The sequence below is a fragment of the Marmota marmota genome, unplaced genomic scaffold (genome assembly GCF_001458135.2).
Source record: "Marmota marmota marmota unplaced genomic scaffold, marMar, whole genome shotgun sequence".
Taxonomy (NCBI): domain Eukaryota; kingdom Metazoa; phylum Chordata; class Mammalia; order Rodentia; family Sciuridae; genus Marmota; species Marmota marmota.
In genome coordinates this window covers 667,431-679,343 of record NW_025999992.1, presented here as the reverse complement: position 1 = coordinate 679,343, position 11,913 = coordinate 667,431, and the positions used below count along the sequence as shown (strand labels likewise).

The following is an 11,913-nucleotide window of genomic DNA, read 5'->3' as shown; positions in this document are numbered from 1 at the left end:
CCTTCTCTCTCTTCTTCTGCTTCATTCAGAAAGGAAAACATGCCCCAGGGCTGCTCCTGGTGAGATAGGGTCTCCCCTCTAAGCTCAAGAGTGAGAGCCCAAGGGTGTCTGTGTGACAGCCTACTGGAGAAGAGGGAGAATGTTGCTCCCCATAGGTTCAGACAGGAGCACCCCCAAGACTGCAGACCTCAGGCATCCACTACTGCCCAGATTGCAGCCTCCTGGTTTGGAGGATCAAGATCAGTGCTCAAGAGGCTAGAGATGTCACACTGCAGCCACATCCTCTGACCCCTTCAAAGGAAAGAGATCAAGTCCTCCATCCCCAGCCCAAAGTTACTGCTTGTCCATAAGAGTGGCTTCCAGTCTAGAGCTCTTCCTGGCCCTCCCAACCTTCCCTTGCCTTCCACACTCCTCTGGTTGTGAGATAACTCTCAGTGGGTGGATGTCCTGCAGTTCTGCATGTCTTGCAAGCAGGGAACTGGCTTTCCCTGGTTCTGGATTATCTTCTCAAGGACGGAAAGTCAGTCTTGGAAGACAAACAATGGTGTCTTTCTCCAACTCAAAGGCAGTTTGCTTTCACACTTTGAAATACAAAGGAGAGCTGGAGATGTGGCTTAAGCTGTAGTGTGCTCGCCTGGTGTGCATGCGGCCTGGGTTCAATCCTCAGCACCACATACAAATAAAGATGTTGTGTCCACCGAAAACTAAAAAATAAATAATAAAATTCTCTCTCTCTTTCTTTAAAAAAAATAAAAAAATAAAAGATTTCCATTAAAAAAAAAAAGAAATACAAAGGATATTTCCCTCAGGAGCAAAATATCACTTACCAAATATTCAGGGTCTCCAAACTCAGAGATCCTCCTGAATTATAAGACCCTGAGTATGCTAGTGTTGTCCAGCTTCAACAATGCCTGTGCTCAGGGGCAAGAAATACGAATACTCTGGCTACTACTACTGTTGGGAAGAATTGCACAGCTTCTTCCAGTACCCAAGGAACTGACAGCCCAACTCACTAGCTAGCAAACAGGGTGAAGCCTCAGGCCCTTCTAAGGTGTCTATGCTCCCTAGTGCTAGACTTAGTGCAAAGCAACCCATCCAGACATCCTGTGTCCTCAATAAACATGTCAAGTTGATTGAGTCAAATAATGTCAGATTTAAAATGTAAAGATTTCATTTCCAATTCGACAAGACACTGCTGCTGTTGCAGTCCACTGAAAATTTCAGAGGTTGCTTACACCTGGGACTTTTGAAGTTAGAGCCTTTCAAAGCTTTATAGGAGCTGTTTTAGCGCCACCTACTGGTGATATCTGATAAGGACCTTCAGATGGGCACATGGGCCGACCTATTCTAAAGTCCATCAGTAGCTGAATGGCTACACCTGGGCAAAGTAGAGGTGAATCTCTCAAATATAACGGGAGAGGGGCAAGGGAAGGAATATTTGGTAAGGGATATTTTGCTCCTAAGGGAAATATCCTTTGTATTTCTAAGTGTGAAACTATAAAAAACAAGAGAAACTAATTGAAGCAGTTTTCCACTCACACAGATCTAACAGGAGATAGATACAGATATATTTTTTTTAGTTGTAGTTGGACACAATACCTTTATTCCATTCATTTATTTTTATGTGGTGCTGAGGATCGAACCCAGGGCCCCGCGCATGCTAGGTGAGCCCTCTACTGCTGAGCCACAATCCCAGCCCCCACAGATATATTTTTTAAGGGACTTAAAGGAATTGGCTTATGTGATTGTGGGGTCTGGCAAGCTAGGAATTCTTGTAGAATTTCTGTGTCAGTTTAGAGGTGAAATTCCTTCCCCTTCCCTGTAAAACTTTAGTCTTAAGGCCTTCCATTGAATGGATGGGACACATCTACATTATCAAGGATAATCTTTTTTTAAAAAATTTATTTATTTATATGTGGTGCTGAGAGTCTAACTCAGTGCCTCATACACGCTAGGCGAGTGCTCTACCACTGAGCCATGACTCCAGCCCCAAGGGTAATCTTATCAAAGGCAATTTTCTGCAGATGCTGATTGCATCTGCAGCAACACTCTCTAGTGTTTGAGCAAACAGCCGGGCACCACTGCCTAGTCAGGGTAACACATATAGTGAACCATTACAGGCAATCCTTATTGATTTGGCATTACTGTACCTGACTTCTTTTTTTGTTGGGTGGGATGGGTACTGGGGATTCAACTCAGGGGCACTCGACCACTGAGCCACATCCCCAGCCCTATTTTGTATTTTATTTTTATTTAAAAAATTTTTTTTGCAGTTGTAGATGGACAGCATGCCTTTATTTACATGGTAGGCAAGCGCTATGCTGCTGAACTATAGTCCCAGCCCCTATTTTGAATTTTATTTAGAGACAGGGTCTCACTGAGTTGCTTAGTGCCTCGCCGTTGCTGAGGCTGGTTTTGAACTTGAGATTCTCCTGTCTCAGCCTCCTGAGCCACTGAGATTATAGGTGTTTGCCACCACGCCTGGCTGAACCTAACTTTTAAAATCACACTTAATCTCCTCCAAATAAAGACTATAACAACATTAAATTTCTACCTAACCTGATACAACTATCCTGAGTACAAAACTTCACTCCTTCCCAGAAGAGGAGGCAAAATCCTTGGGAAATGCTTATCTTCCTTTTTTTGTTTTTGTTTTTATTATTTTTTAGTTGTAAATGGATCTTTTATTTTATTTATATATTTATATGTAGTGCTGAGGATCAAACCCAGTGCCTCACATATGCCAGGCAAGTGCTCTACCACTGAGCCACAATTCCAGCCCTCTTTGACATCCTGAAATTTAAATACTACCATGGAAAGTTAGTACATCTTAGGTTGTATAAAGGAATAAGAGAGGGAAGGGAAGCAAAGATATTATGTATAAGGATTACATTTATAACCAAAAAAGAAAGATTCATGACAGTCTTAATTTCTGTAACCAGCCATGTGGCTGGGATTTGTAGCTAGTATCCTAGCTGGTATTTGTGATAATCACCCTCTTCCACTGTCATTCCACATTCCCTTGGCCCTCAGCAAGCACTTCAGATAGTTGTGGTTCTTCACCTGGTGAGATGATGACATCTTCATCCCTGAAAGGTCTGGGCCATTATTGTTCCCATCTGCATTAGACTGTTGTGGTTTTCCATGGACCTTAGTCATGGTAACAGTGAGAGATGCCCCACAGGAGCTCTTGCACTCCAGATGTACTATCCCCTGCTTCCACTGTAGAGTGGCTGCCCAGTCTGCCCTGAGCAGCCAAGATCAGTTCTCCCACAGCATCTGTTGGTTCAGAGGCCTGAGCAAAGCATTTGCTGGCTGCAGGAGAAGCAGCCCATATGTTGCATGCTGATTCAGAGAATACACAGCATTCTGGAGAACCTTGTCCCAGCCTTGCAAGATATAGCCCGTCACTATGCTACATCTGAGTCTTCAAAAGGCCATTTCACCTGTCATTCAATGGAGGGAATCATTGTTAAATCCACGGATTCTATGAGTGTGGGCACACAGAGCAGCGAGTTCCTTGTTCAGAAGTACAGCTATGTGAAATCCACCATCATGGTGGACCAGGCAATCTGCAAGTCCACAAGTGATAGTTTTGGCAGAAGCATGGCCTACAGGGAGGGTGAAGGCACATCCACATATGGAATGTGTCAATTCTAAGAAGGATAAAATTCTGTGATGGAAACAGTCCACCACACTGGGGAACAATGATGTACCAAGGACTCGGTGTCAATCTCTGCTGCTGACAGAGGCATTCGATGGTGGTCATTGCCAGGTCAGCCTTAGTGAGTGCAAGTCCATGTTGCTGAGCCTGTGTACAATCTTCGTTACTCCCACCATGGCCACTTTATTCATGAGCTTAGTGGGTGGTGACCAGGGTGGCTGCAGAAGGAGACTCATTGTTAGTCACAGAATGGGTACATCCTATGCACTCAATTATTGAAGTCCTTCTCTGCTGAGGTGACCCTTAGGTGAGCATTCATGTGGGACATAAATATTTTCATGGGATTTTTTCCTGCCCACTCAGAGGTTTATCCACCAGAGCTCTTTGTGGGTGCAGGGGTTCCCCCTCTCTTGTTTATTTCTCATTTGTGCTGAAATTGTTTCTCCATCGAATAAAGGTTGTGTGGGTGTTTCTGTTTGTGAATATCCAGTGAATACACTTAAGATACGTGTACATTTTGGAATGCATATTATATGTAATTAAAAAGGGTTAAAATGGTAAAGATAAAGGTAATAAGACAAAAACCAATGGAAACAAGAGAAAGACATTACATTAGATATGTAAAAATTCTAATTTTTTATTGGTGCATTATAGTTGTACCCAGTGTTGGGGATTTGTTGTTATATATTCATACATGCACACAATATAACAATATAGTTTGGCCAGTATCACCCCCAGCACCTTCCCCTCCCTCCTCAATTCCTCCACATTGATCCCTTTCCTCTACTGATCTCCCTTTGATTTTCATGAGATCCCTCCACCTTTCTTCTTCCTCTCTAGCTTTCACATATGAGAGAACACAACCCTTGGCCTTCTGAGTTTGGCTTATTTTGCATAACGTCATGTTGTCAAGTTCCATCCATTTCTGCAAATGACATAATTCCATTTTTCTTTACAGCTGAATAAAACTCCATGGTGTCTGCATTCTCTTTATCCATTCTTCTGTTGAAAGACACCTGACAGACAGGTTCCACAACTTGGCTGTTGTGAATTCTGCTGCTATAAACAATGGGTATTCAGGTATGACTGTAGTAAGATGACTTTAATTCTTTAGGCTAAATACCAAGGCGTGATATAGCTAGATGATATGGTGGTTCCATGCTGAGTCTTTCAAGGAAACTCCATATTGATTTCTATATTAGTTTTATTAATTTACAGTCCCACCAACAGTGTAAGTGTTCCCTTTTCTAGATGTCATTTTTTTAATTATAAAAAATTACTATTTAGGGATTGGCTAGCTTCACTTAGCATAATCTGCTCTAATGCCATCCATTTCCCTGCAAATTCCATGATTTTGTCATTTTTTAGTGCTGCGTAATACTCCATTGTGTATAAATGCCACATTTTTTTAATCCATTCATCTATTGAAGGGCATCTGGATTGGTTCCACAGTCTAGCTATTGTGAATTGTGCTGCTATGAACATCGATGTGGCAGTATCCCTGTAGTACAATCCCTAAAAATCAAATGCCAAATGTCTTCTTTGATATAATGAGAGCAACTAAGAACAGAACAGGGAGGAAGAGCATGAGGAAAAGATTAACATTAAACAGAGACATGAGGTGAGAGGGAAAGGGAGAGAGAAGGGAAATTGCATGGAAATAGAAGGAGACCCTCATTGTTATACAAAATTACATATAAGAGGTTGTGAGGGGAAAGGGAAAAAAAACAAGGGAGATAATTAAATTACAGCAGATGGGGTAGAGAGAGAAGATGGGAGGGGAGGGGGGATAGTAGAGGATAGGAAAGGTAGCAGAATACAACAGTTACTAATATGGCATTATGTAAAAATGTGGATGTGTAACCGATGTGATTCTGCAATCTGTATCTGGGGTAAAAATGGGAGTTCATAATCCACTTGAATCTAATGTATGAAATATGATATGTCAAGAGCTTTGTAATGTTTTGAACAACCAATAAAAAATAAAGTATAATAATAATAAAAAAATTACTATTTATATATATACACATATAATGTATATATTATGTCTGTATACACTATTTATTGATATATATATATTTAAGTATCTTGGTAAAATGATTGACTTTTTAAGGAAAATATGAATAATCAAAACTGATTTGAGCCTCTCAGCGTCACCAGTTGCTATGTGCGTGCAAAGGACTGAGCTAGCTCGCAATAAAACCTCTTTGCTGCTTACGTGGATCTTGGTCTTTGGTGGTCTTTTGGGGGTCCTGAATTTGAGCATAACATATGGGGGCTCATCTGGGATCCCCCCTATAAGCCTACTCAAGACACCCCAATCGAGAGGTGATGAAAACGCGGCTGAAGCACTCATCCCCAGATGTCAACCTGTTTTTCCCCAACCAGACATCAAATGGAACTGACTTCTAAAAGGGAACTCACGTCCCCCATTTCATCCCCTACGTTGTCCCCCACGTCGTCGAGCCCCCCTCACGTTCAACGCCCTCTTTCAGCTCTGAAGTAGCCAGAACGAGCCGTCGCCCCTTCTCCTTACAGCAATAAGGAGTTCCTAAAATTAGAGGGGGGAATGAAGCCAGAAATAGACAGACAGTGTAGACAGGTAAATCGAGTCAGGTTGGATCTAGGAGGCCAATTTTGAGTGAGTCTGGGAAGTTGAAGACTGTCCCCTGTGGGTTATTGTTTACCAAGATGTAGAGCCTGCCCAAATATACCCCAAACTGAGGGAACCATGATTTATTCCCAAGTTTCCAGACAAAGGGGGGAATGAAAAACCAGCCTCTACCTCAGAGCAAAGCCTGTCCAAGGAAGGGGGCATGACCTTTGTCCTAGGAAAGACCCACAGAGCACTCCAAGGCACATACCCACCCTGCTGAGTTGTTTATCTACAAATAACAGGAGACATCTGCTGTGCCAGATGAGATAGGGAAATACCTGGGATGCCAGATGACCCTCCCAGTAGTTTATGGTGTTTGATAACATGTTGGGAAACCATATAGTTCAGCACGTACACCCCTCGTGGCTTAAAGAATCAGTTCAAACAAATCCCCCTCTTGTACTAACCAATCACCCTTACCCAACTTGTTCCCGCCAGTGAATGTGCTAATCATGTTTTAGAGTTGTTTTATGATTTTCCCGCGGTGTGTGATGATGATCTGCTAAGAGATGCTATGATGTATGTGAAGTCCCTGCCTTCCCCAAAGAATGTACAAAACTGCCGCAAACCCTGGGCTGGGGGCCTCTCAGTGTCACCAGTTGCTGTGTGCACGCAGAGGACTGAGCTAGCTCACAATAAACACCTCTTTGCTGCTTAAAAAAACAAAAACAAAAACAAAAAACTGACTTGACAAAAGGCAGAAACATGAAGAGACCAATATTAAAGTAATTTTAAAAGGTGCTTAAAAGTCAACCATCTTATTACCAAAGGCCTCAGGCCTGTTTAATTTTATGGATGCCATCTATCAAATATTCACAAAACAGTAGTTCTTATGTGATTTAAACTGGCCCAGAGCAGCCAAAAACAAAACAAAACAACAAAATCCTTCTTAACTCATTGTAGGTTAATATATTTCATAAATCAGAAAAGGACAAGAACAGCACATAAGCAAAGTATACACAAACTACCACATATTTTAAGGGAAAAAAAAGAACAAAAAAGTAAAACAAAAACAAGGAAAAATTATCTACCAATATTCCTTATCAATATAAGCAAAAATCTCAAGTGAAATATTAGCGAACCAGCAGTGGTAGAGCAACAGGAGTGGAAAAGAGAGAGAGAATGAGAGAGAAATTAAAAGTTCATTTGGTTAATCAGGTTCAGTCACTCTCAGGGACCCTCAGTCCTCTGAACTAATTGCTAGATGCAACATGCTTAGAGAGATCCAATTTGGATGCCAGTCTTGGGGCTTCCAGAACCCTGAATTCTAACAGCCCAATGTGGAGGTGTGTACTTGTGGTCCAAACTACTCAGAAGGCTGAGGCAGGAGGATTACTTGAACTCTGGAGTTCACGGACAGCCTCAGCAATATGGTGAGACTCTGTCTTTAAAACAGAACAAAACAAACAAATAAAAATAATAATGGTTCAGCATTAGGAATTTTATTAATGTACTGGCAGGAAAAAGTGGATACAGTAAAACAGTATTTCCTATCAAAGCTGTTCAAAAGCTGGAAATAGAAACTTAACCTTGCAAGAGATTCCACTCCAGTAAAAGCACTTTCATTAATATCAGAAAGAGGACAACTATGATCACAGCTATTATTCCACAATGTGCTAGGGTTAGTTCCTTTCTGTAATACAGAGAACTGAAGGTCTCCAAACTCGTTTCCCAGACTCTACCAGCTCTTAGGTTCTGCCTACAAGAGGTGGTGGTAGGATGTTGGAATGTGGGAGAAACAGAGGCACCTTTGCCTCTCAGAACAGGCAGCTCAGACAACTGCAGTCGCAGTGGCACTGGGAGAGTCTGGCTGCCTGCTCAGGAGTGGATTCTGACAGTGGCCATTGCAGCTTCACTCAGCTCTGGCTGCCGCAGCAGTACCAGCAGCAGCAGCTCCAGGAACCTCAGCTGTTGAGAGCTTGTGGGTCCTTGCTCCTCTGGCCATTGCTAACCTTAGACATCCGTACGTAGTCAGCCGGGGCACTGGCTCCTAGCTTCCTGTCTCATGACGGCAAATGTCCCAACAGCCACCTCAGAGGGTCAGAAATGGCTGTCCCTGGGGAAAACTATATTTTCTTTTATTCTTCCAACCTGAAGACGGGGAACAGTTTTCTTATTAATCTTGGGTAATCTCACATGTTCCCATTTTGCTCATAGTTAACTCTTCCAATGTATTTGTAACCAATTTTTTTATGTGTGTTAAATTATCTGAAATAACTGAAGGGGAAACTGTATTTGTGATTAGATGTTGATTGATACAAAGCATATATACAAATATTTTGCAGATTATGTTTTTACAATATATATATACCTACAAGAATCAGTGTGCAGTAAAGGAACAGGAAAAAAAAAGTAAATAAGCAAAATTAATAGCTTTCACCTGTATGGTGGTGCATCTCAACAACTCAGGAGGCTGAGGCAGTAGGATCACAAGCTAAAGACCAGACTAAGCAATGTAGTGAGGCCTTGTCTCAAAATAAAAAATAAAAAGGACTGGGGATATAGCTCAGTGGCAAAAAGCTTCAGGGTTCAATTTCAGTATCAAAAAAAAAAGTTTTTATAAACAATATTAAAAAACCTCACTCACAAGTGTATAAAAACCATAAAGCATTTTTAAAAAGCCTAATGAGAAATATGCATGACTATATAAAGGAAAACTTTAGAAATATTGTGAAACATACAATAAAAGCTATATGCATAAAAGAAAGGAAGCAGGCCTATGTTGATCTTATTGTATGTTAGTGCATAAGCAGGGGGATGATGGATAAACTAAAATGTTTGTATTTTGGTTAGAAAGAATAAAAAAATGAATGAGACCCACCATAAAAATATCTTTATGACTTAGTATTTTTTTAATAACCAAAAAAAAAAAAAAAGATTTTGTATTAGTCTGTGAGAGAGAGAATTTTTTTAATATTTTTTTTTTAGTTTTCGGTGGACACAACATCTTTGTTTGTATGTGGTGCTGAGGATCGAACCCGGGCCGCATGCATGGCAGGCGAGCGCACTACCGCCTGAGCCACATCCCCAGCCTATTAGTCTGTTTTCTTTTATCACAATGAAATGCCTGAGGATGGGTAACTTTTATAAAGAAAAGAGGCTTATTTAGCTCACAGTTTTGAAAGTTTGCTAGATTTTGGACCTGGAGTGTGTCTCAAGGGTTCATGTGCTAAAGGCTTGGACCCCAATGTAGCATTGTTCACATGTGCTACTTTTGGGATGTAACTGGCTCATGAGGGCTCTGATCTCATTCAAGGGACTAGTCCAGTGTCAGATCATAATTTAATGGGCTATTGGGAGGTGGTAGGAACTGCAGGCTGCAGAGCATGGTTGGAGGAAGGTCACTGGGGATGTGACCTGGAGTGGTGTATCTTGCCCCAGGCCCTTCATTCCCAGCTTTCTCTGCTTCTCAGCCTTGTGGTGGGCAGCTTTGTTTGGCTGGGCCTGTCCAGGATGATGCTGTGCCTTACTCCAGGCCCAGGGAATGCAGCCAGCCAAGCATAAACTAAAACCTCCAACACCATGAACCCAGATGAATCTTTCTTCCCTTAGGTTGTATTTCTCAGTTATTTTGTCATAGTGACAAAGAAGTGACTAACACAAGGTTCAAGGACGTGGCCCTGCCACTGGCTTAGCTTAGCTCTGGCGAGGCCCTTTTGGCTGTGCATACAAGGTGGAAAGTTAAAGTTGCCTTTCCCCCACAATCTAACCTCCTGTTAAAGAATAAAAATTGTTACTCTGTACCTCTCTGCACTTTTCTTTGTACTTTTATGTAATATAAAGAGAATTTGTGTGTCTTGTCTGCAGAAATTTTGTTTGAATTTTTAAAAATAAAATTTAAAACACCTGCTATGGTTTGGATGTGATTTGTCCTCAAAGGTTACTGGAGCCTTGGTCCTCAGCTTGGAGTGGGACCTTCAAAGGGTAGGGCTTAGTGGGAGGTCTTTAGGTTACTGGGGGTGTGCCCTTGAAAGGGAAAGCAGGTCTCCTGGAGGCAGTTCCCAGGAGAGTGACTTTTTATAACTCTCTCTTTGGCTTTCTGTCTCGCAGTGTGATCTCTCACTCAAAAACAAAACAAAACAAAAAACAAAAAACACCCCAGAAAAGCCAGGTTGTTTCCCCACCCCTCTGTGTCTGTTTCTGTGCAATCCTTCAGGAGACAGCTGGGACAACCTGTTTTGAAATCTTTCTAACTTGCTTATTTTACCCTGTACCACATTCTTGCCATTCCTGGGCACAACAGGAAGAGCAAGCCCCTTCTGCAGGCTCACTTCTGAATTTTTTTCTACATTTTCTCACCCTTGACCCAGGCTTCTGCTCTTTCCCATTCTCCCTAACTTGACCATTAGCCCCTTTTTCTGACCAAAAACACCCCCCCCCCCCAAAAAAAGTCATTAAACGCCCTGAAGAATGTTCCTCTGCTTTTTGATCTGACCCTTCACAGGTCTCTCTCTGCCAGTGTTCTTAACATCACCATTGAGAGACTGCAGCTTTCATTTGGGGGTCCTGCCATCCCCATAGATGTCTTATGTTTCTATAAGGAGAACCTTTCATTTGTTCTATTTCCTCATCGCCTGTTCACTTGTTCCAGGGTTGAGGACTTCCAGGAAACCGAGGCAGTGCAAAGGCCCCTTCACACCCCTGTTCTTGCAATCAGATTTCAGACATGTTGCTCACAGTAACAGGCAATGAATGAGTTTATCAGAAAGGATGGGAAAGGGGAGAAGGGGACATGGTGAAGGGACAGAGTGGGTCCTCTCAGAGAGGAGAGGAATAGGTGCCTCTCCTGCACTCCAGTTTTATTGGGGAATCCCAGAGAAGTTTCCAGATAGTCTCACCCAGGTCCACCTCTTGACTTTTGACTGACATCAGGATGACATCACTTTCAAGTGCCTGCTGCCATGACAACTCTAGGTCACTTTGGCCCATGCTGAAAGGTTCTAACTGGATTCTGAGCCATAAATTCTTACACATTTTATGACTAGGAGGAATTATCCTTATCTCTGGGAGTTTTGGGATTTGGTCTATGAATAGGGTCTCTTACCGACATTATTTTGATTCTTCATTTCCCTGCAGATAACAGAAGAGTAAGTAAGCCAACATATCCTGTTCACTTAAGCCAAGGAGGGTACAGTTAAATTGCTTCTTGAAAAAGAAAGTATTGAATTTGTAGAATTATTTCCTTACCTCGTGTTCCCACCACTGGCCTGTCTGCCCCATCAAACCTGTGAGGTCTTTGCACACTCTTCCCACTGTGTGGGGCCCTGCCCTCCTGGTGGACCTCCCCAGCTTCTCACCTCTCCCTTCAACTCCATCCCTCCTCTATCCATCCTTCCTGTCCAAATCCAGCAGCTCCGAGTCTCTACGTGTTTGGGGGAGAAACTTCCATAGCTGGCCTAAATAAATTGAAGGCTGTGGATGATATTTTTCACCTTTTCATTTTCTAAAATCGCACTAATATCCAAGCTTTCGCACTGCTCTCACCGCAGGCTCTAGGCACCTTCCAGAGGCAGGCTCTGTCTCGCGTCCGTCACGGGGGCGTGGCCCGCGCGACGGGGGCGTGGCGAGGGGCGGCCCAGCGTGGGGCGAGGTG

General features: G+C 42.5%; 1 protein-coding gene across 1 annotated transcript in view; it reads left to right on the top strand.

Moving 5' to 3' along the window:
* The first annotated feature begins 8,039 nt into the window (after positions 1 to 8,039).
* Positions 8,040 to 11,913, top strand: part of Seh1l (SEH1 like nucleoporin) — a 23,938-nt gene continuing 20,064 nt past the window's right edge. The window contains exons 1-2 of the mRNA XM_015506014.1: positions 8,040 to 8,241; positions 11,810 to 11,910. Of these exons, the coding sequence (XP_015361500.1) occupies positions 8,040 to 8,241; positions 11,810 to 11,910 (303 nt within the window). The remainder of the gene's footprint in view (positions 8,242 to 11,809; positions 11,911 to 11,913) is intronic.